This window comes from Choristoneura fumiferana, chromosome Z (genome assembly GCF_025370935.1).
Source record: "Choristoneura fumiferana chromosome Z, NRCan_CFum_1, whole genome shotgun sequence".
Lineage (NCBI taxonomy): Eukaryota > Metazoa > Arthropoda > Insecta > Lepidoptera > Tortricidae > Choristoneura > Choristoneura fumiferana.
The window spans coordinates 17,341,051-17,364,795 of NC_133472.1; the positions used below are offsets into that span (position 1 = coordinate 17,341,051).

A 23,745-nucleotide genomic window follows, 5' to 3' on the forward strand; every position below is an offset into this window, starting at 1 on the left:
AGGAAATTTTCAGGGGAATTTAGTATAATCCCGGAATTTTTATTGCAACTACCTAATAATAGGTACCTTGAATAGTTTACGCGTGCGAAACCGCGGGTAAACGCTAGTGTAATATAAAAAAAACTAGAATTATAATCAAATTAAATTAAATGTCCAATAAAATCCGAATTAAAACTTATGAAGAGATAGATACATGCAGTATCACTACAATACTATTTTAAAATAAAATAATTAAAAATTAAACAACAGACAGATCAAATTCAAAATTTTGAATTAAAATACTTACTGCTCTAAAAGTTCGTCACCAGGCATTTTTTATGACAAGTGCTTTGGTCCAGTGGTGCAATATCGGACAAGATACATCCTCCGGTATTGTACGTAGAAGGCTGTTATATTGCTGTCCCTCAACCTCACCATGGCTGATGATATTCGTTTGCTCATCACGGCTCGTACGCGCCTCCGCAAACATGCCGGATGCACTGCAGAATGGGAAGTAAAGAAATCCCTTTCGAGCTAATGAGGTGAAAACAAAATGAAATACTTTCTTATCATAATTTTAGTTTAAATTTTATCGGAATCATGCACTAATATATGTTCTAAAACTTATAAAAAGAATTTTCTATGTACATAAAAGTTCCTCGGTTTACTAATATATAAGATGTGTGTGTCTGTCTGTCTGTGGCACCGTAGCTGTTAAACGGGTGAACCGATTTGAATGCGGTTTTTTTTTTATTTGAAATTTAGTACTTAGACATGTTTTATTAAAATAGACTTAGCCGTTTTTAAGATATCGAACTTTGAAGTGACATTGTCGCAGGTTTTCCAACTTTTTTCATTGATTGTTTATAGACAAATTTCATGGCGTGGAAATAACCTCAAAATGACAAATGTAGAAAAAAAACACGATTTAATATCATGAATCACGAATAAAATGATTACGAAAAAGATTACAAATATTGAATTATATTAAGTATGAATTCATTTTATTATGCATTCAATATTAGTTTTAAAATAATTTTCAAATTGGAATCTGTTGGCTAAATATGCAATCATTTAAAGCGTCACTTTACACAAAAAAAAGAAAAAACCGCGGGAAAAACTTTTTTGTTATGTGAAATTTGAACACATGTCCATATTTCTCGTATTGAGCGTGCGTTATAAAAAAGTAATGTTGGAATTTTGTATAGAACGTCGTTTTTTTCCTCGCATTTAAAGTGAAAAGTAGAGTGTTTAACGCGAGACTAAACAACCATAATACCACTCGAACTAAAGCCACCCTCGCTCTGCTCGGGTGTCTAAACAATCTCGTGCCATTGGCTTGTTTTAGTCCCTTGTTGAACAATCTACTATAATACTTAGTTTTTTTTGCTGGTTCAGATGAACTTAAATTTAGAGAGTTTTCATGAAAAACTACCTGCATTATTTCAAATCATTACGTATACTTAATGAAATTTATACTAAGATATATAGATAAGTTGCCAAGGCATTTTATTCTCGTTGGAACTAAATTCCACACGTTAGAAGGCTCGATAGAAATCGAAAGCCAGACATGCAGACATCCACTACTAAAATGGCGAGAGAAAAGTGAAATCATTAATGTAAATGAACAAGTCATGGCCCAAACGCATCGCACAGACTGCTCTCAGATGCCGTGACAAATGTATTATGCTAAACAATGGCACCTTTTTAATGTGAAACATTGTAAGCGAGTCAAATTATTACATGCATAATCATAAGTACGTATGCAAACGTACGTTTGAGCTATGTTGGTGTTTCTTGTGCTTTCTCTTCGCAAGTAGGTACTTCATCAGCAGCCGGAAGACAGGTGAAATGATCCCAAGATGTTCCATATAATATATAATGAATATAGCAGTAAAATCCAGCGTTTTTATCATTACTTAGAAGAGAGCCATCAAAAAATTTGACAGTGAAGTTGAATTCATTGTCTGACTGACGTTTCCGTATATTTATTTTTGTTTCTCATGTTGGGGTTGGGATCGATGTTATTTTTAGCAATATTAACAGAATATCAATAAATGTAGAAATTATTTGTTCCTGTGACGTATCTGTGTACATTAATATAAATAATAAATTACTGTCATTTCATGTTTCTGGACCACGCACTTCACAGAAAATCTAATTTAGATGCAGACTAAAAATAACGACGCAGAATTTGACAAGCATCAAAAAGGCACCGGCACTTGGAGCTCTTTAGATATTTTCTTGTTCGCAAACGGGCAAAAATATTCTCCACCTAGAAAGTATAATTTGCGAGCAAGTGAGCTGCAGTGGTGGGATAGTACGTTGAATTACTTAGCACGGTCGCAGTATGGATCAAAGTATGGTGAAATTTGCATTGTAATTTTTATGTTTAATACTCGTTTAATATTAGCTTCTTAGCTAATTGTTTATTTTTTACACTAAGTAAAGACTGCATAGAGCACTGTAAAATGCAAAAAATATACAATACGATCTCACTCTAATAGTTACCCATTCGTATTAACCAATTTTATTTATGTATCTGTGTGGGTACTGATTAATTTTCTAATCCGCGCTGGGCCCGCAGGACGTTTATGAACTGGCAATATTTTAATGGAAATAAAGACAATGTAAGGTAGGTACGCAGTAATCATTTTTCTTAGGCATATTACAAAATTATTTGTTTTAAGGCACACAAACATTGAGCTATATAGTATTGATGGAACGAAAATTGGAGGGCCGTTGGAACTCAGCAACGGCTCGGCTTACGTAGCGGTGGAACCCCCAGACACTTTTGTGCAGAGTGGCTATGAAAAATACCTCATCAAGGCAACAAGGCAGGCATTTATTCTAGACTAGCTTTTACCCGCGGCTCCACTCCCGTGAACAAAACTAGCATTTGAAATCCCGGGATTTAACCTCTTCACTGCCAGAGTCATCCAGTCGCGACAGCCAATGGAATACCTCGCACGCCACGGTCGTCTATTACATGACCAATATTCAACTCGAAATGAATCCTTCTGCAGCGGAATTAAAAAATCAAGTTGATTTGTCGCTGGTTTTTCAGTGGCGTACAGAGCACGTCACTTCGTTTGTTTTGTGGCGCTGAAGAGGTTAATAATATCCCATGTCAGTTTATTAAAATTTCATGAATTGATTGGTGGGATTTTCCCACCAATCAATTTCATTCATTTTCATGAATTGATTGGGTGGTGAAGGTGAAGATCACCCTTGCCAAATTTCAGGTCTCCATTGCTCTGTAATTGAGATTTCGAAAAATGGGAATATCTGCATACCTATAGGTAGAGTCATTCACGATGACGCGTGCCGAGGTTCTTATTACAATGGCATTAATGGCTAATTTTGACAAAATCACGCGTCTTCGTGAATGGCACTAGGTATATACTTATACATTTTTTTCTGAATATTTTCGTAACAAAACCGACACATCCATACAATATTTTGAGGACACATCTATATGTATAGACTGTTTTTCCAACTCGGAATCGTGGACTGAGTGTACTTCCCAAATTTAGTTGAAATCGGAGAGATAAACTCAGGGTAGGTACAGTCAGCAACGAAACTAGCTGAACAAAATAACGTTACAAAAGATAATGAATTGTACATAAGTTACTGAACATAGTTACAAACAAAATTCCATTTACATTATAATTTTCCAAAAGTAGCTATACAGTATATTTCCAAAAGTGGCCGGACATTATATTATGAAAATAATCAATTTTATTTATTTTAATCGTTTATGATTTACGCTCTACAACAATTTCAAAGTTTTCGCGGTAAGTATTTTTTCCAACTAGACACAGATATTACAAAATCGCATCGGCGAAATGGTTCATACACAAACTGGAATAAATGGAATGGCGCCACCTTCTATGCGGAAAAAGCATAGAACTAAGACCACGTAGACTAAGAACGTAACATTTTCGTCATGAAAATGGTCCACACACAATCTTATTTTATGCCAAAAACTAAGCAAGTACTGGCTGTTTGAGTTTATCTAAGTCACTCGAAGTAAATTAAAAAAAAAAAAACTTTTACTCCCTAGGGACTAAAGTATTCACTTTACTCCCGCCTCGTAAGGCTATATTGACCTACTATTAGAGCATGAGAAGTGAAAAGATATATTAATAGTTGAACAAATACAAAAAACGCTTGCATATTCCCTATTGGGTCAACTTAAAGACACAGCGGGCTTAAGAGTTTCGTTTTCCCTTTTGACGCACATAATTAAAAAACAAATGAGTCGAATTCGCACTTTAGTTAACGAATTCAGCCAGTTTTTTTTTCACGCTTTGCCCAATAACCCAGAACACCATTCACAAAAAATGTCTGGACAAAAAATACAATACTTAAACATGAAGGCATAATTCTACAACATGTAATTTTATTTGCCACAGCAAAATATTAATTAATGCCAAATATTTTAGATCATGGGAAAAACGTCAAGAAAAAAGAACCAGCGATAATGCATTATCGAAACCAGGTGACAAATTTAAGTAGATCTTTTTTTTATAATTATTTTAATGATTTTCAAAACCTCATAGAGCACATTTACACTTTTATTTTCAGATAAAATTAATGTTAACAACGAGATATTATGTCCTACAGATAATAATGACTCGACAAACATTCAAATTATTCAAGATATCAGAATACAACCCGTGAGTGTTACCTCTCAACATGAATTTGATGGAAATTATTGTCCTCCAATGGCTCAGGGAAATGCTCTTTCTCTTTCCAGGCTACTACTACTGCTGCTTCTAATGCGCAAGATCAAACTGTGATTAAAGTTAAGTCTGACTCTGTTGCGAAAACTAAACCTAATGGTGTTGCAAACACTATTAAACAAATACCAAAGAGGAAATCAATTGTTTCCCAGCAACGGCCATCGATTTTAAGAAAAAGTATTGTTAATCCAGTATCTGCACTAGCCCATAAAGGATCTCGAGATTCTCGGGTAGCAAAAGTAGACCTGACTAAAAAGAAACTAGACAGTTCTTCTAAGGGCTCAGAAAATGTAGTTCCTCTAAGCAATGGAAGTCTGATTACTACAAAAATAACTGAAAGTAAGCTAGAAAGCACCAATAAAATTGATAGCAGGACCAGAGTCATACAGGTGACAGATCTAAATGAGTCTTCAGATAAAAAAATACCATTTACTAATACAATACCTCTTGCAATTCCCATCTTTAACAATACTTTGGAAAATAAACCAGCAGAAATTTCCCAGCAGAAGGATGAAGTTTTAGAACAGGACATAATGTCTGTTTCATTTCATAGTGAAGAGAACTTTCAGTCTATATGTATTAATGCTAATAATAATGCCAAAGAAAATCTTCCCATTACTATAAATGATACAACTCAAGCAATATTAAACAGCATACCTAATGCCGTCAGCCAACATTCAAATTTTGGTACTAACCAATGTGCGTTGCCATCTAGCACTAATGACAAGGGTGCTCAAAAAAACTACGTCGTCTCTGATAGCCAAACTGCCGAAAATATCATAATTTCAGTAAGTCCTGGAGAAACAGTGAAAGTAAAGATAAATGTAGCATTTGAAAACAGCTCTTGTTCGACAAATGAGTCTCACCTAAATCAACCATCAACTTCTCTTGCTACGAAATCAGAGCTCGAAGCTCCCGGGAGACACTTTTTGGAAATTCGCAGCCCTTCGACTAGGACTTACGGTGGGGAAACGCCAACAATTTTTACCAAATCATGGCAAACTGCCTTTACTACTGAAAATACTGAAGAAGAAATAAATGATGTAAAATTAGCCGTTTGTCGTTGTAATTGCTGCTTAAGTCCTGACAAAGTGTTAACGGCAAGGACAACGCCTGTTTACGTGGATAATAATAATTACTTTATACTACTTCCCTCAGTAAATAACAATGAAAAAATTAATAGGTAGGTATATTGTATTTACTTATTTAATATTGTAAAAAAGAAGACATTTATTTACTAATACAGAAGACACACAAATACAATAAAATTTACACAATTACACACATATAAACCAAATAAAATACATGAAAACACACATGAAAATAGTACACAATTAATTAATTGTAAGTATACCGTTTGCTTGTAATGCTAACGTTTTGTTTCGTACAATTCGTTTCGAATAGTCCAGTACCTAGGTACATATATGAAGTGTGACTTTTAACATTAATGTTTATTTTATTTTTAGTTGTAACTGTGTGCAAGAAAATTATAAAAATAATAATGCTGAAAGCAATGAGCATCATTTAATATTACCAAAAGCCGTAAGTAGCGCGGTGGAAACAGCGTCAGTTAAAGAAAATATGTTTTCCATTTCGAAAACATCTGAATACGAATGCTCAGCACCAGTGTCACCCATAGCGAAGAATCATACTTCAACATATGAATACAGTCAGCTATCTAAATACATGGAGTCTAAATCTTGCACATGTGATGCCACTTATCGCAATGCGTCGGATTTAATATTCAGTGTGCCATCAACGAATAATCCCAAACATGTTACCGATAACTCGACACAGACTAATTGGGATAACATATTGGTGTGCTATTTATACAAATATAAAAGATAAAGTAATAAACACTGTCAGTGCTGATGCTAAATCGAAATATTTAATATTTCAGCTGGAGGCGAGGCTCCACAAGGACGGCCACTACACGTTCCACATGCCGCCGCTTGACAAGATAAAAATTTGATACTCTGATGTTTTTATAATTATATATTAATTTCTATTGTTTCAATATTGAACAAGGTTAAATAGTAACATTGTACTAAGAGACGTACAAAATGAAAATCTCTCTGCGGCGTCGGCGAGAATCTTGTCGTGATAATCGTTAAGTTTCCGAGCTAATATATTCAAGGGTTTCTGTCTAATATACCGGAACTGCATTTCTGTTATATGTAATAAATTATGCGCTGGCATTTCATTCATTACCTGTTGAAAGAGTTTAAGGGTTACCTACATGAAAAAATACATTCAAGACAAACGAATAAATTTGTCCGTCGAATAAAATATTGTAATTTTGGAATACCTGAGCAGTCAAGCCTGACATAGCTTCAGGATTGATGGCGGCGAGTTCTTGGCCCTCCACTTCGGTAATGAGCAGCCCAAGCCGCGACACGTCGCGCGCACTCCAGCTATACGCCTTGCCCAGCGCCTAACAACATCCATAAGCAACCAGGAGCATATCGAAGAAAATTGAACAATTCATAGACCATTTGTGGCGGCAAAGTTACTCACTCTTGCATCATTGCTAGGCGTTGCCCACAACTTTTTTGTACAGAATTAGCTTTAGGCTATCCCTCGGGAACTACCTACTATGTATAGATTAAATTGTAGCTTGTGTAACAAAATGGAAGTTATTCCGTTTGCCGCATAAATAAAAAACAGACCGTCAAACTCATTTCCATATTAACAATAAAATCAAATCAGTTCATAAATGACGGTCTGAGGTAACCTTTAAATAATCTAATAAAATAAATAAATAAATATAAATATCACGGGACAATTCACGCCAATTGACCTAGTCCCAAAGTAAGCTTAGCAAAGCTTGTGTTATGGGTACTAAGCAACGGATAAATATAATTATATAGATAGTTACATACTTAAACACCCAAGACCCGAGAACAAACACCCGTATTTTTCATACTAATATCTGCCCCGACACGGGAATCGAACCCGGGACCTCAAGCTTCGTAGTCAGGTTCTCTAACCACTAGGCCATCTGGTCGTCTAAAAATCTAAGGAGGTAACAAGCAAAAAAACTAAAAAATAATAATGAAACTGCTGAAAAGACTGAAAAGGAAGAAATAATAATCCTTAAAAGTATTTAACTTTAAGCCCAGTTTAGACCAGCAAGAAAAATCGTGCAAGTTGGCTTACATTGAGATTCCATAAAGCGAACGACTTTAAAGTGGTCAATCGAGCGCCACAATGTAATGCACCTTGCATGATTTTTCTTGCAGGTCTAAACTGGGCTTTAATCTGGGTAGGTGCCAGTTTGAAGTCGGTCCCTCAGGACGAGCCAGCAGGAGTGATAGCAGCCTATCAGGAAGACGACTATAGATCCACTCCTGGTGGCTAGTGCTCAGACACCGACTTCAAACTGGTACCTAGCTAGATTGAGGTTAATTAAAAAAGGATTGTATTTCTTGCTTTTCAGATTTTTCGGCAGTTTAATTTTTTGTTAAAAAGTTTTTTAATTTTATGATTTTTTCCCACTCCTTGGGTAATTTTTTTTCCAATAAAAAAATAGTTATCAAAATCGGACTACCTACTCTGTACAAAGTTATGCGTGGTCATACATTACAATCAGTGAGTGAACAACCAATCACCCCCTGTTTTCCTACCCTTAAGGTTGGAATTTTTCTTCCAAATTTATATGGGGTCAATTTCCAAGTAAACCCCTATCTATACCCTTTCCAATAAAAAAAGAATTATCAAAATGGCTCTGTAAAAAGTTATGCATGGTCATACCTACATAAAAATATATATATATACGCGTTGACTTGAGAAACTCCTCCGTTTTTTCTTCGTTTTCTTATGAAGTCTGTTGAAAGCGAGTTATTTTGGCTAAAATCTGGCCTTTTGTGGAATACTATTTTATGACTTGGCCGTTTATTTCTGTACACTAAACTCAAAAATTATGAAGCAAATACAGAATAGTAACTAGGTACATAGTAGGTACAGTCAAGTGCAAAAATAAGTATCCATTCGAACCACTCAATAATAACTGCTTTATTGCGTCGGAATAAGTGTGGTACATATTTTTACACGTGGCTGTACACGACAATATTTTCATAGCATGTTTTTGTTAAGTATTACATATGGGTTTATTTTTAACTCCCTAATACTAATTTCCTTCGTCTTGACTCTAAACACAGCATTATTTATGTAGGACTCTAAGTTCACTTTTCCAGGGTAAATAGAATAAAATAATTACATTGTGAATAAATTTTAAGAACGGAATTATACAAAATTACATTCTTACCTGTGTTTTTGTCATCATATTTAGGTAGAAGCGTTTTTGAAGATGATCACAAGCTCTAGTATGATAAAAAACCTAAAATAAGAAAATTTTGATATAATTGACTCTCAAGCCGTAGAAGCCGTAGAAGCGATAGCTATTTTTTCAAAATCATATTAACTAGACCAATAATTAGAGTAGAAAAAATTGTGAACTATATTTATTAATAAATTACGGTATGGAATCTCCTACGAGCATATTCGTAGGGAATCTCTTATTATAAGGGATAGAGTCAGGAATGACTTACAAGTCAAGAAATGTAAGAGAATGTAAGCTTAGGTGCCTAGATATTTTTAAGCTTTCGTCTATGATTATATATTTGCTGCTGAATGTACGAACATACAAATCTTGTACATATACATTGAAACAAAAATGTATAACAAAAAATTTAACCGACTACAAAAAAACCATGAAAATAATTTTCTACCAGTCTGAAATCGGTGCCTCAGCACAGTATAGTCGTCTACCTCGAATCACCTACATACTGCTGAGGCACCGACTTCAGATTAGTAGAAAAGTATTTCCATGGTTTTTTGTAGTCGGTTGAATTTTTTGTTACCTTTTTAAAAAAAACACGCTTTTTAGTGAAAATAATCTAAGACACAATAGTTTAATGTCAACTGGTGGTCACCTTTTACAAAAGATTGTTTTTCCCGATGCAGAGACGTTCATTATTAAGGAGTCCTGGTGCTTCACTACCCGTTCCATTTAACCATAATGCATTACGTTGAGCATAAATTGCTTAGCAACTGTGTTAAAGTAATTGAAATTCAACCCGTGAAATACTTGTTATTGAGTAGTAACTCCGATGGCTAACTGTGGTCTTCATTATCAGTTCCACTTCACCAAATGATGATTCTCAAGAGCAAATGCACGAGTTACTACCAAACATATACAATTTACTATAGGTGTCCCTACAACATTTAAAGAGTTCCCTCGATTTTCTTAAGATCCAATCATCAGATCCTGAATTGGTTCTTATGTGACCTAATTGAAGATATTCCTAGACGAACGCATAAAAAAAAAACAAATCGGTTCAAAAATGACGGAGTTAGGCACTTCTATATACCCTGAGTTTATCTCTCCGATTTCAATAAAATTTGAGAGATAGACTCAGTCCATGATTCCGAGCTGGAAAAACAGGGTCTCCAGATGTGTCCCCAAAATATTGTATGGACGTGTCCGTTGTGCTACGAAACATATTAACTACTCTTCGTCTCTACTCTTAGTCTATGCAATTCGTATATGCAATGCAAAAAAAATATGTATAATAAATACAGCCATAGCGTCAATTATTAAGTTGACATTTCAAAGATCCGTAGAAAAACTGTTTAGTCCGTCAGTTAGATAATCAAAAAATATTGTAGGTACACGTATTTTTTCTTTTGTTTGATAAACAAAAAATGACGAGGATACAGTGCTTAGCAAATAGAATGATATATTTTTAACCCAGTCGTCATCCCTACTCTGATATCGATATTTTAGAACTGTTGGCGGAATTATTATAAGGATATTTGCGGGACTGTCCGTGATGCGCCAAGTCAATAATACATTATGCAACTAAAATTTCCAACTAGTGTCCTTATATATTTATTGCTCATTGTTTATGTTTTTTTTTTAATATTTACCTCTATCTCTGCATATAAACTAACCTGGTGCGCCAATTGCAGAAAAGTGTGATCGGAGATTTTTCTTATGTACGTCATTGGAACTCCACACAGCAAATTATTCATAATGTTAAGGTATTTTGGCTGTGACCAGTTTGGGTTTAATTTCATGTATTTACTGGCCACGATACCCACCTAAATGAAAACAAACTAATATGAAACGCAGATTTCTAGATTGTTCAGTGTTCAGTGCTAAGAGTAAGAGAACCACAGAAACTAAGCCGGTCTCGGTGTCTAGTCTTACATTATCGTCGACACTAAAACACCTGGCAATCGAAGCGTGTAGCTCTAATGTATGTATGTAAAACTCTTAATTGCACATAAAAATAAAAATACAAATACACAGAGAGTCTTGAGAGATATTGTCATGTCAAAGGCGTTCGGACGTGTATATTTTTAGCAACCTGCCTATTTTGACAGATATATAATATTATATTAATGATGATTGTGCAATGATATTATGAAAGCTAACATGTTAACTCCAATGAAATGGTTGAAGACAAACTGATTGTTAGGATACCTACTTATGATTTAATTCGGCCGTAAAAGTATAGTCAGGTGCAAAAATATGGAATTATCTAACCCTTCAAAAATATGTACCATAGACTTATTCCGGCGTAATAAGGCCGTGGTAAAATATTTTTGAGTGGTTTGAATAGATACATATTTTTGCACTTGACTGTACTTACACCTATTTACATTATTTTATAAATAAAATACCTACTTAGTAGTGAAATGTTTTTTTATGAACAAACCTGGTGTCGATTGAGCTCGGGATGTGTTCCTATGTAGGTGACTATTCTGTCATCCGTCAAATTAAGTCGTGCAATTTGCTTCCCATTGAGGTGCTTGAACAGCGGTCGGTACTTCTCCAACACGTCAATAGTGATTGTGTTGGCCTTGTTTCCTGCCAGCACCACCGTCCACATGGCAGCTAATTTCTCTCGCGCTATCTTCATCATTGCTATTGTGCGTGCCTTGGACGAAAAAAAAATTGCCTTAGATCCCTTAGAACATTTAAAAGTTGGTGTCGATCTGCACCCATCAACTGACTGAATTAAATTTAATATTTATGAAATAGAACACGCTTAAAAATCAACATTGATGAAGCTACCTAAAGAAATAGGTTCGAGGTTGCGTTAACTAAAAGAAATCTATAGGTTTATTTATAGTGGTAATCTTTGACAGAAAAAAGCAAGCAACCTTATGTTTGCCAATTTTGTAGGCTTCGTACTTAAAATTAGTCTAAAAAAAAATTGAAAATCGCTGCTGAGGTGAAAAATTGTATGTGTCACACGAGACCAAATTTTTTTTTGCATCTCGTGTGTTTTAATCCCTTGCTGCTCTCAGAATTCTAACCTAGAATCACTCGCTACCGCTCGTGATTCAATTATAGAAACCTTCGCTTACTCGGGATTCTAAATAAACACTCGCAACAAAAAACAACTTTGCTCTCTTGTTGCAAAATAACTATTTATGCTCTAGTGCATGAAGTAAAATCTTCGTCTAAGACCAAGGTAATCAGGTGTCAACAGCCACAAACAAAAAAGTTTCTATACTTTTTTTATTAATTTTTATTTCTTACGAACTGTTGCCCGCCGCTTGCCCCCGTTGTCATTTTTATAAATTTTCTTCCATAAAAACCTTCTCCTGACAATTACGAAAACAACAAAAAAATAATTTGTGAAATCGCTCCAGCCGTTCCCGAGTTTTGCGCTTAGCAACACATTTTACGATTCATTTTTATTTATATAGAAGATAGAAGATAAAACTAAAAATCATTTCATTAATCAAAATAAATCAATAAAACTAAAAATGAATGATTATATAGCAATGCATGAAAAATAAAAGGTACCTAGTAAGTGAACAATGTTTCCACTGTTGCTATTTCATTTCCTCTCAATCGAAGTGAAAAGTAGAGTGTAAAACTCGAGCATTAAACGCATTTTCCCCTCGAAGTTTCGAGTCGGAGCCGTACCGGCTCGTGTGGTTATATGAACGTCTCGGGTAAAATAGCTCGTTTTATGCTCTTATTGTACAATCTACTATTGCTCACTGATTTCTCATAGCAAAACCTGCCTGTTCGAGGTGCTGAGGTAAAAAAACATTTTAAGTATAGCATATTATTTTAGTGTAATATGGTTAAAAACATACTTATCGCAAGTGGGTTTGCAAAAAAATCCTAGCCAAACTTCAAAAATAAAAAATATGAATTATTAAAGAATATGAAAACAATGCATTTTATTCATTCTAGGTATCGTGTTTCACAGTATCATTTCCCTACACTGCTTATGACCTAGTACACTATCGATATCCGAATATAGAAATAATGTAAGTTTTTTTTTTCAAAACGATCTGGTTCGATTCCCGTAGTTACTGGGAACAAGTTTTTTTTTATGTTTGAATGCAGTTTTTCTTGTTACTAAAATCGATGAGATGGTTCCTTTAAACAGATCTTCGTATGTTTTATAGTTTCAGACTTTCCCATACTGACCAATCCAAATGAGCCACCCTGTATAGCACCTAGTAAGGTACGCCAATGTTAGCTATTTGTGATTGGTTTTTTGGAGTCTTTTTGTATTTTTTATTTTATGCATAGGAAAAATTCGTGTCTAGATTCCTGTCCAGCGGTGGTGTAGAGGTTATAGCACGCAGCACGAATTGCTGAGGACCTGGGTTCGATTCCCAGCGCTGGTCTCTTTTTCTGGTTTTTCTGTGCATCCATGTCTTAGTTTGTATTTTCGATAGGGTTAGCTATTTGGTTTTATAATCATCTTCATCATTATTAACGTGTATCAGACCACTGCTGGACGTACACCTCTCTCATAGCAACCATTGCAATTTTCTCGTCCCATACCTGTCCAAGCCTTACGAATATAGCCCCCATAGGGCATAGCCCCATCTACCTAATAAGCCACCTGGCTAACTAGCTGTTTGAACTATCCGGGCACGATTAGCTGTTATTTACAGAATGAAGTACGTAGTCCCGCGGCAGAGCCTTGATGTCTTCGAGACCGCCGTCAAGGATGATTGCGAAGGCGTCGACAGCGGTCTGCATCAGGTCGCTGGTCACGTTCAGGCGGCAGTGGTCGCGGTGCAGAAACTGCGCCTTGATGAGGTGGACGCCGCTTTGGTTGCGGAACAGCTGCGCGCTGAAACGTAAAGCCCAGTTAACACTGCAAGATAAATAGTGTAAGCAGCATTGCGTCCGCCTGGAGAGAGATTTCTTGTGATATACAGGGGTGGTTTAAAATTCATTGCGGGGTTGTAAACTGTAAAGCGAACAACTGCCACAATTTTTAACCTGTATATTTTTCTTAGATCTAAAGTGAGCTTTGCGACTAGCAAATATAATGAAAAATATAGCAGTGGCTCAGCGGAGATGAAATTAGGTACTTTTGGTGTTGTGAGCCACATATAACATTTAAATAATTAAATATTATAAAATTTACAAAATATCAAATTGCCTTACTGCATAATATTTCCCGATGGATAGTGGTATACTTTTGAGTACGGCATCACATTATCAGAACTTGAATATATCTTCACAAATTCTAATCCACCTATAACACTCGCGAATCATATTACAGTGACCTGCTTATACGATACTCAACTATAATGTAGGTATTCAAAAACTATAATAGGTATTAACCTCGTAAGTCATATCATACCTACATTGTAAGGTAAAAATAATTAATAATAGTAAGAAAAAGTAGAAAATTTATCAACTTACTATATGAACTACAGATTATTCAATGAAAAAAGAACTGTGAAGATTTTGAAATTGTTCCAAAAATCAATAGGACAAATCAAAGCACAAATGCAAAAAGGCTGAAATTACGGGAGGTTCATAAACCTACTTACCGTCTTTTTGAACTGGACCAAACATAAATTCATACAATACTAAATTGAGTCGCGGCAGTGGATCTGAAACCAACGACATACTTAACAATAAAATTATAGTTAGACCCACAACATAAGTATGAATGAAGTCAGATGGATAATCATGGATTCGCATACGGAAGCAAGCACACGCGAAAAAGAAGTACGAAACTGCAGAAGCGATTATTGTGATTTTTCTTTTTTTCAATAACTTAGTATTTGAGCCGTATCTTACATTAAAAATTCTTGTTTGACTAGATCTCTTACAAAATTGGTTGATTCCGGCTTTACTTTGTGGAGATCCTTATTAACTACCATCATCTATACCACGCGCCATATAAATCTGCCTAAAAGTTCATTACTTAATACTCAGTTTTGACGCATTTTTGAGATACATTTTTTATACGAAGTCTTTACGTTACTCCCGGATTGCGTTCGAATCACTTAACGGTATAGTGCCTTTTCTATTATTCGAATTATACCTTTATAGTTTTTGTGGTACTAGTCGGGGCAATGAAATGAATGAAATTATAGGCAAAGTTAGGCGGCGGAAGATAAGGTAGGTATACCATACTTACTATGGCAGTGTAGAAATCATGAACTCTTATAATATACCTAGAGTTTGAATCGTGTTAGCGTTTTATTTGTATTGGGGATATTCGTCTGTGTGACATTGACGACGTAATATATGTAGGTACAGTCGACTTCATAAACTTGTGAGCAAAAATTTGATTGTAAATATCTGAACACGCTTCTACGCCGTTAACAATAGAGTCGTGTTCAAATATTTTGCTCACAAGTTTCTAAACTCGACTGTACCTATATCTAATGTAATATCGATTTATGTGGAAGTGCAGGACGGTGAGTTCTTGTATGAAAACGGTGCTATGTTGCACGTACGGATGCGGAGTAGCAATTTTAAAAATTGTATATGAGTTACAATTTTTAAAATTTCTACGCTTAATTTGTTACGGTTACGGTTAGGTTTAAATGACTTATGAAGTTACTAAATATAAACAGCACAGTATAGACAGTATGGTATCTTTTTATACTGAAATACTTCATAATATTACATATTTCTGAGCCATCATGTTTTCGGACTCTACACCTTCCACAACAAGCAACAGCATTTATCTTGGGACGATGCTGTTAGTGCTGACTGTTTTTTTTTTTCAAATGAATATAATGCGATGGGTAAATGCTTTTATCAGACAGAGCTATACGCTTCAGTGCAGTCCCTTTATTCAATAGTGAGGACATTTTTCAAACATGTTAAATGGAAAATTGTTACTACAACTTAACTTCTACTTAATGAACCAACTAAATATTTGGTTAACATCTTTCGTCTATGTATAATAATATATAAATAGTTAACCTGGCGTTGGCGGTGGTTGAGTTATGTTCTCCACTGACTTGGGATACGACAGTCGAGGCAAAGTACTCATATGTTTAGTCATTTGAAGATTAGGTTCCTTTTTTTCATAAGAAACGCAGTAGCCATCTGCCAAAATAAAAATTAATCACAAGAAATCGTAGCTAGAAGGAAACGAGTGCAGCTACATATTAATTTATCAGCTAAAACCTCTGGTGTATTCATTTAATTTGATCAATGCGTGCATTTTAGTGCATGAAACTACGTATATCGTCCCAAGACCAAGATACATCGTGAATACGTATTGTAATAACATTTTCAGTTTAATGTGATTCTGAAAATCTATCTGATGATCCGTCAACTAATCTAGACGGCCGTGGGTGGGCTTACATACACAACTGAGCGCATATGTACCTACATACTTGGCTCCCCGACTTCGGTATCGTTCGAAAGACACCCATTGGATAAGGGATCCCCCCTTAGAACGGCACAGTGAATTAACTTGCACGTGTCGCCATAACTTCCCGATGTCTACCTAGTGGGGCCTGCCATCGCTGTATCTTCCAATTCGTGGTCACCACTCGAGAATCTTTCTCCCCCAACGATTAACTGTTCTTCGAGTGACGTGGCCTGCTCATCGGCATTTCAACTTTCATATTATTTGAGCTACGTAGGTGAATTTAACTCTTCGGCAAATTTCGGTATAAAAAACTTAAACGGGAACGAAGACGACCATAAAATACAGGACGAGGTCGAATGACATCCGCAGCTTCGTCTGCGATTCGCGGGAATTAGCTCGGCCAGTTTTCTTTTTTTTGCTGTAGGACGAAATTATAGGTGTGTAAGGGTTAGTGCTAGAGGTACGTCAAAAAAAGCTACACATTGTGTTAAAAGCATGAAAATCGGAACGATTGATCTTTTAGGCCATACGAATCAATTTGACCCGTAGCACGAAAAAAAAACAAAAAAGGAAAGGAGTAATGATATCATCTTTTTTTGTATGGGAAAAAAACGGGAACGATTGATGTTCCGATGTTCATGCTTTTAACACCATGTGCAGCTTTTTGCTGAATTTCGGGGTGTACCGCTGCACTAGGTCTAGTTTTTGCTATTTCGGCTTCGAATCTGTCTGTCCATATCGCGGACGTTTTATACAGAAACTTCTAAGTAAGGAACCAAAGGACTGCGTGAATCAAATTCTGAAAATACTTAGTGTAGTTCGTAAATTGTTACATATTTCTATAGCTAATATCTAAAAAAAATGTTTGGATCGGAGCACTCTATCGACTTCATTACTGAAAGTATAAATTTCAATATTTTTGTCTTGTAGATGTGCTTACATACCAACACCTAAAAATATTTAATAACAAAAAAAAACGTTTTTAATAAAAAATAATAATATTACAAACCTTATTGGTATTGATTTATTTGACTTCAAACTTCAATTCAATTCTTGAAGACTTCACACTTAACAGATAGTTTTGCTATAAACGTCATTCAACATAACCTAAAACGATATAACCAAATTTACAGTCTGAATTTATGCTGTTTCAATGTCCTATTCATCATTTTCGAGTTCAAGCGAAAGTGCCTTTCTCTGCAGTGATAGCTTAACCAATTTAAATCTTCAGAGAAATCCACTTTGCCCCTTAAATGGTCATGCTTTTGTCTACCATGCTAGGGTATCGCGTAAGGTAGGTGTTGACTTTATTTCTAAGTATAATTAAAAAAAAAATTTGAGGACTACTTGTAAATAGAAGTGGCTAATTTCGAGCTAAAATTAAGTACCTACCTTTATTCACCGATGTGAGTTTTAGACTCGATCCCAGACAAAACGAAGTCCTCTAACTGTTATTTACTTTCAGAATGAGCGATGTGGAAATCGCAAGAAAAAGGACAATCCCAATTGCTTCGTAAAAGCTTTTCGTTGGTACACTCAAGTAAGTGGAATAATTACCTACTAACGTGTATTCAGCTGATTTTATTTAGAATTAAACATGTTGTGTTGTCATAAAAGATATTATAGAAACCGAGGCTTATATAAGAAAAGGGTAAGTTTGTAACACTAAGGACAGTTTTGCTGATAGTTTACGTGTTTGTACGGAGCTCGTGTAGGTATAGGCTTAGGTAGTGCCACGAGAGTTTAAGTGATTGATTACACACATACTTACCTACCAAAAGAACTAATAAAAGGAGAATTAATGAAATGAATGAGTACCTAAATGTCAAAACCCGGCTGTCATTACATGACATGTTCTTGTGTGCGTGACCACAACTCTGGTGGCACTACCTATAGTCTATACTGTAGGTAGTATTCACTATCTATAGGCTAGCCTAGCTTACTCGTATTGCACGATGAGCTACCCCTTTTGTCCTTTTATATTGCCCATAATAAAATAAGTAGTACAATCAGCATCAAAAGTAGCGGGTCACTTTTTTATTCTGTCGCATTGACACATTGATAAGGCGTTTAGTACGTAGCTGTATAACGACAAAGTACGAAAATGTACAGGTACTTTTGATGCTGACTGTGCAACAAATGCATAAACCACGATATCGTACACAAACCGCTTATATCCATCCAAGCTGCAGATGAGGGTTGATGATTAACTATAGAATAAAATAGGTTTTAGGAACGAGCTATGTTCTCTGCTTTTGCGAGGAAATTGAATAGCAACATTGACTACAAATAACAGTTCACTAACCTGCTTTTATTATTCATCAATAATAATTACTATTTCTGTCATAACTTATTGACCAGGCAACCAGGCAAGTTTTATTAATTTGGCAATAATTAAAAACATGTTTAAAAAATACGAAATGAGTAAAAAAACATGAAATATTTATAAAGTTTCATATGTATTGACTTTATGAAATGAAATGAAATGAAATATATTTATTTAGTCTTAGACTAAGATTTTGCTTTATGCACTAGAGCATAAAAAGTTATTTTATACAGCCTTTGTCCAGCATAAATATGTTGCAAAATAGTACATTATGTCTTAAGGGCGGTAAATATGGAATAACGGACGAGATTCAATCGCTTCAGTCGATGTTCGTAATTCCTATGCCACCCGTGTGACAATACAATATTTTTCATCATAAACGTTGGAGCTGTGTATCAATATAGTCCTTAATCCATCACTATAGTGGTGTGTAGAGCCATTTTTAAGCCCTAGCCAGCTTCGATTAGGTACTAAGTAAAATGGCATCAATGCAGTCGAAGGACCCCTTTAATGCCGGAAAGATCTCGTTTGCAATTGCATAAATTTCAAAAGAACTCAGTTAATATTCGACTTGATTTAAGTTAGTACCTAAAATTATTTTGTCCAAGGAACACAAGGTACCAAAAATGAGAAGCAACGACAGGAGTGACTTAGACGAGTTCGCTGCGTGGCTCGACCAAAAGTATGACCAGTTTCTCTGCGACAGCCAACGCAAAACTGCATATGAATCTCGACTCCAAATAATTTCTTCAGTTCAAATTGCACCAAATAAGTCATGCAAGTGAGCCCATAGCCCATAGAGTATGGGGAGTTCATAAAAAACTGTTTATCATATTTAATTTGCTAGATTCCACTTATTTACGAGTACATATTTTCTTAAATTAAATACTATGTATTTGATTCAACTACTTTAGACTCATACCTATTCATAAAATAAATCAATTTCGCTGACATCTCACATAATAATATAATGTAAACTTAGATACTTATGCTATAAAATAGTCATCATTGTCACGACGTCATCGCTTTAGGTTGCTTTACTCGTGGTAGTGTCTGATCCATAATTTCTTTTTAAAACTCGTAATATAAGTCACAAGCTATTTATTCGTCAAATTTTACAGTAAGTACGGTCCAAGACTTTAATCCATGACCCACCATGGAACCATTTCATAGTAAACGTCATAGTGGCACCGCATTAATTAAAAATTAAAAGTTTCCATGGTGGCTGATTAAATAAAGTCCTTGACCTTGAGTATTTTCCTCTATTTGCAGCCCGTTCAGAAAATATCGTCGAGCAGCTGATTGCCGCAATGGTGGCGATGGATGCGAAAAGTAAGTATATTACTTATGCATACATCTCACAGATAGCACTTGGTGTGTAGGTTAGGAACCATCAGCCAAATATGTGGTCTACCACCCTAAAGTTGATAATCGTTTGCATGTCATAAAACAATAATGCCAATAGACGTGTCTGTCAACTTGAAAGTTCGACTTTAGCGACATATCCATTTGATAGGAACTTGTTTAAAAATTGATAGACCACTTATTTGGCTGATGGTACATTCGCCATCATAAACCTGGAAGCTGCCTAGACATATCTAAATATCCTGATTACGCAATACGCGATCGACGACACGCTTGTTATTTTTGCTCACCTACCGACGTTTGTGACTATAATTGGGGCATGAGATAATGAGTTCGAACTTACTGCACTGCCACTATTTATATATTTATACCCTCTTCGATCGTCATTGTTAACTGACTGTTGATGTACATTCAAGTGTAAAAATATGTACTTTTTCAAAGTTTCAAACATTATGTACAGTCACGTCTAAAAGTATGTATACACAAAAAAATTTGAAAAATATGTAGCCACACATTTTCATCATAAATATGTATCTATTACTGACACCAAAAATTGTATTCATTAAACTGTTTCAGTATTATGTAATCACAAAATGCTTCAGAAAGTTGCATACTTAAATAAATTTCATTTAAATGTATCCACCTCGTAGGCAAAAATAAGTATACATGAATGGGTTCCATATACATATAACCACACCAATTTGGCAAATATTTGTATACGCCGTTTGATTCATAAATATGTATCCAGACTGCAACAACAAACCTTGTCTGACTGGCATAGAATCGTAAGTTGTATATTTAACTGATTTGACAACTCACGAAAACAGTGCGGACTTGTCACTGCATACGTCTATCTCACGATTATTCTATGACGCACTTGACAGTCCTTAGATTGAATTGACTTGTAAATATTGAGTATTTCAGTTCAGGGTCATTCTCAGAAAGGTGCACTAAGCATTTTTTTGTTTTTATTTTAATTATATTGTTAATTGTTAGTGGTAGAGCCGCACTGTAGCCAGTTCTTGGTTTGCAGTACGAATGGGCAGGCTCGACCGGGGTAGTACATACCACACTCTCACAGAATATCGACGTGAAGCAGGAGCTGGCTAGTCCTGCTACTGTGTTTCGTACGATGAGTGAGAGATCTATAAAGCAGGAACTAGCACATAATTTACAAAATAAAAATATGGGTTGAAGTTCTTCTTGTTCGTAAATGTCATTATCGTCCAAAAATGCATTATAAAAGCACTTAGTGCATATTCCAATAAACAATACAATTTCTTTTTCAAAGTTTAACATAAATGTTAAGTGTTCAAGTACATCCAGGAAAACATCTCGTAATACGAGTACACATTTGGGCAGAGGCAGCTGAAAAATCTTTGTTTTCCATGTTTTGATAAGGTTCCGTGATATATCTTGGGTATCATCGATTACGATAGCTGTAATTTTTTTAAAACACAATGAATATAAAGAATTGACAACAAGAGACATCATTTGCACTTGTCCACACTTCCAACACTTCACATTAAAGTGAATAGATAAAGATGTATAGACTAAAGATAGAAAACACTACCTATTTGTAACTTCAGATAGGTTATATATTATAAAAGAAAGTCACTGGCTTCATGGAAGAACTTCATTTTAAAATCAATTACTTACATATACTTATACTGTCAAGTGCAAGATCGCCATTCTGTCATCGTCATTCAGAAGCTGTCTTCTATAATTAAAATTACAATGATTAAAGATTGCAAATTAAAGATGCTTCAGTGGATCTGTCCTCAGTGGATGACCCGAACAACTTGATCGCTTTGGCTTAGTCGATATTAATGACCACTCTGGACGTTTCCAAGTATTTGGTGATCTTGATGGTGTATAAAAAATTAAATATATCCATACCAATTTCATCCAGCTCACTCCAGTCAGTTCATCCCCCATTTTCTCTCCTTAAGGGTTGCTTTTGGAGATAAAAACTAAGTACCCTATGTTCAGCCCCTTGACAGTCGAAACCAGTCGGTTTCGACGTGATACCGGAACAGACAGAGTTACTTTCAATTCATCACTCCATAGTATAAAACAAAGTCGCTTTTTTGTCTGTACGCTTAGATCTTTCAAACTACGCAACGGATTTTGATGCGGTTTTCACAAATAAATAGTGTGATTCACGGTGTCTATGTATACCGTAACCGTGTTGTGCCGGAACGGGTCACCAGTATATAATATTATTTTAATGGAGTATGGATTCGTAGTATGTATGTCCTGCCCGCATGCAGGTTACGAAAGAGACAGACATGTAATCTTAACAAAACAGTAATTTTTCAAAACGAATCAAAATATCAAATCGTGTTTACATATTTATGAAACAAACGGCGTATACAAATATTTGCCAAATTGGTGTGGTTATATGTATATGGAACCCATTCATGTATACTTATTTTTGCCTACGAGGTGGATACATTTAAATGGAATTTATTTAAGTATGCAACTTTCTGAAGCATCTTGTGATTACATAATACTGAAAAAGTTTAATGAATACAATTTTTGGTGTCAGTAATAGATAAATATTTTTGATACAATGTATGACTACATATTTATGCAACCTTGTTTTTGTATACATATTTTTAGACGTGACTGTACCTACACCAAACTCTTATTAAAACGTATATTTTTGAGTGGTCCGAATAGATACTTATTTTTGCACTTGACAGTACCTACGTAAAATTTCAATTTCTGGTGAGTGATGAGTAAGTGGTGACTAGCAAACTTGCCTGGACCAGAAAGTTGGTAAGATATCATTTGTTCCTATTTTGGCTTGGAACGAAACCCTTATCATCAAATGATTGTTTTAATTGCTAGATCAATAAAATCAGATAATTATTTTACTTCTAGGTTAATCAAAGTTTTGAGGTTATTATGCAGGCGAAAGAGCTAAGCCGTCCGCGTCCGAGTGCTGCTTTCAGTAAGTTCTGTTTTATTGCCCATTTAAGTGGTAATTTATCTAGCATTTAGATCACATAAAAGCAACAAAGGTGCCTGTAGACAATTAAGGTGTTTACAAGGCCTCAAGGTTGAACGAATTGCGCAAAATTCTACTCCACTACTGTTTTTTAAAGGTTCCATAGTCCAATCTGGAACCCTTATAGATTCGCCATATCCGTCCGTCCTTAGCCTGGCTGTTAGTACAGTATCGAGTTAATAAACTTGTGAGCAGAAATATGGTCAAAAATATCTGAACACGACTTTATTGTTAACGGCGACTTTATTGTTAACTCGACTGTACTAAAAGCTGTAAATTTGCATGATAAAGGAGGGGCCACACCGCTGCTTAAAAACGGTGACGATACGGAATCGCAGTGACGCATCGTATGCGCACCGTTTTTATTGCATCTATCCACACCGCTGCTTAAAATACGCAAACGGTGCGATCACGACTTTTTTTTCAGTAAAGTCCTAACGTTTACGGCACGTCACTGCGATTCGTATTTTAAGCAGCGGAGTGGAGAGCGCGATAAAAACGGTGCGTATACGATGCGTCATATCACTGCGATTCCGTACGTCAGCCGTACAAACGGCTGACGGTTGACGGCTGACGCTGCAACACCGCAGCTTACAAAAGCTGCGGTGTGGCCAGCTCCTTAAACAGGTGTCTTAAAATTACTCTGGAATATTTCAGCAGATGGTTTGATTAGTATGATGAACAGCA

The 23,745-nt window shown here is 35.5% G+C and overlaps 3 protein-coding genes across 5 annotated transcripts; 2 read left to right on the top strand and 1 right to left on the bottom strand.

Moving 5' to 3' along the window:
• The first annotated feature begins 1,990 nt into the window (after positions 1 to 1,990).
• Positions 1,991 to 6,783, top strand: LOC141430042 (uncharacterized). 3 transcript variants are annotated; one of them, XM_074090585.1, is made up of 7 exons: positions 1,991 to 2,339; positions 2,670 to 2,816; positions 4,428 to 4,483; positions 4,570 to 4,661; positions 4,742 to 5,910; positions 6,194 to 6,545; positions 6,628 to 6,783. In XM_074090585.1, the coding sequence occupies exons 1-7, from the start codon at positions 2,146 to 2,148 to the stop codon at positions 6,697 to 6,699; spliced, it is 2,082 nt and encodes a 693-aa protein (XP_073946686.1). In that variant the 5' UTR covers positions 1,991 to 2,145; the 3' UTR covers positions 6,700 to 6,783. The 3 variants fall into 3 exon arrangements, with proteins under 3 accessions (XP_073946686.1, XP_073946692.1, XP_073946700.1); XM_074090591.1 differs by lacking the exon at positions 2,670 to 2,816; XM_074090599.1 differs by lacking the exons at positions 1,991 to 2,339; positions 2,670 to 2,816 and adding an exon at positions 2,573 to 2,614.
• On the bottom strand, positions 6,741 to 16,273 carry LOC141430060 (uncharacterized). Its single transcript, XM_074090605.1, has 10 exons — positions 16,162 to 16,273; positions 15,955 to 16,080; positions 14,562 to 14,624; positions 14,170 to 14,260; positions 13,666 to 13,849; positions 11,453 to 11,674; positions 10,683 to 10,832; positions 8,995 to 9,066; positions 7,036 to 7,161; positions 6,741 to 6,938 (listed from the first exon to the last, which is right to left on the bottom strand). Exons 1-10 carry the CDS (start codon positions 16,265 to 16,267, stop codon positions 6,741 to 6,743), a joined length of 1,338 nt encoding a protein of 445 aa, XP_073946706.1. The 5' UTR covers positions 16,268 to 16,273.
• Positions 16,274 to 17,433: 1,160 nt separating this feature from the next.
• Positions 17,434 to 20,013, top strand: LOC141441009 (uncharacterized). Its single transcript, XM_074105625.1, has 4 exons — positions 17,434 to 17,645; positions 17,817 to 17,891; positions 19,286 to 19,458; positions 19,950 to 20,013. The coding sequence occupies exons 1-4, from the start codon at positions 17,505 to 17,507 to the stop codon at positions 20,011 to 20,013; spliced, it is 453 nt and encodes a 150-aa protein (XP_073961726.1). The 5' UTR covers positions 17,434 to 17,504.
• The last annotated feature ends 3,732 nt before the right edge of the window (positions 20,014 to 23,745 follow it).

What these genes read in the sequence shown, in the direction of transcription:
- LOC141430042 (XM_074090585.1), top strand. Translation starts at nt 2,146, where the DNA reads ATGCAGACTAAAAATAACGACGCAGAATTTGACAAGCATCAAAAAGGC. An exon ending in TAATGCATTATCGAAACCAG is followed by an intron (nt 4,484 to 4,569) that starts GTGACAAATTTA and finishes TTTTATTTTCAG; the next exon opens with ATAAAATTAATGTTAACAAC. An exon ending in AACAATGAAAAAATTAATAG is followed by an intron (nt 5,911 to 6,193) that starts GTAGGTATATTG and finishes TTTTATTTTTAG; the next exon opens with TTGTAACTGTGTGCAAGAAA.
- LOC141430060 (XM_074090605.1), bottom strand. Translation starts at nt 16,267, where the DNA reads ATGTTATTACAATACGTATTCACGATGTATCTTGGTCTTGGGACGATA. An exon ending in TGGTCCAGTTCAAAAAGACG is followed by an intron (nt 14,261 to 14,561) that starts GTAAGTAGGTTT and finishes CGAGTGTTATAG; the next exon opens with GTGGATTAGAATTTGTGAAG. An exon ending in GGGACTACGTACTTCATTCT is followed by an intron (nt 11,675 to 13,665) that starts GTAAATAACAGC and finishes TTTTCGTCCAAG; the next exon opens with GCACGCACAATAGCAATGAT.
- LOC141441009 (XM_074105625.1), top strand. Translation starts at nt 17,505, where the DNA reads ATGTCCTATTCATCATTTTCGAGTTCAAGCGAAAGTGCCTTTCTCTGC. An exon ending in ATGCTAGGGTATCGCGTAAG is followed by an intron (nt 17,646 to 17,816) that starts GTAGGTGTTGAC and finishes ATTTACTTTCAG; the next exon opens with AATGAGCGATGTGGAAATCG. An exon ending in GCACCAAATAAGTCATGCAA is followed by an intron (nt 19,459 to 19,949) that starts GTGAGCCCATAG and finishes CTCTATTTGCAG; the next exon opens with CCCGTTCAGAAAATATCGTC.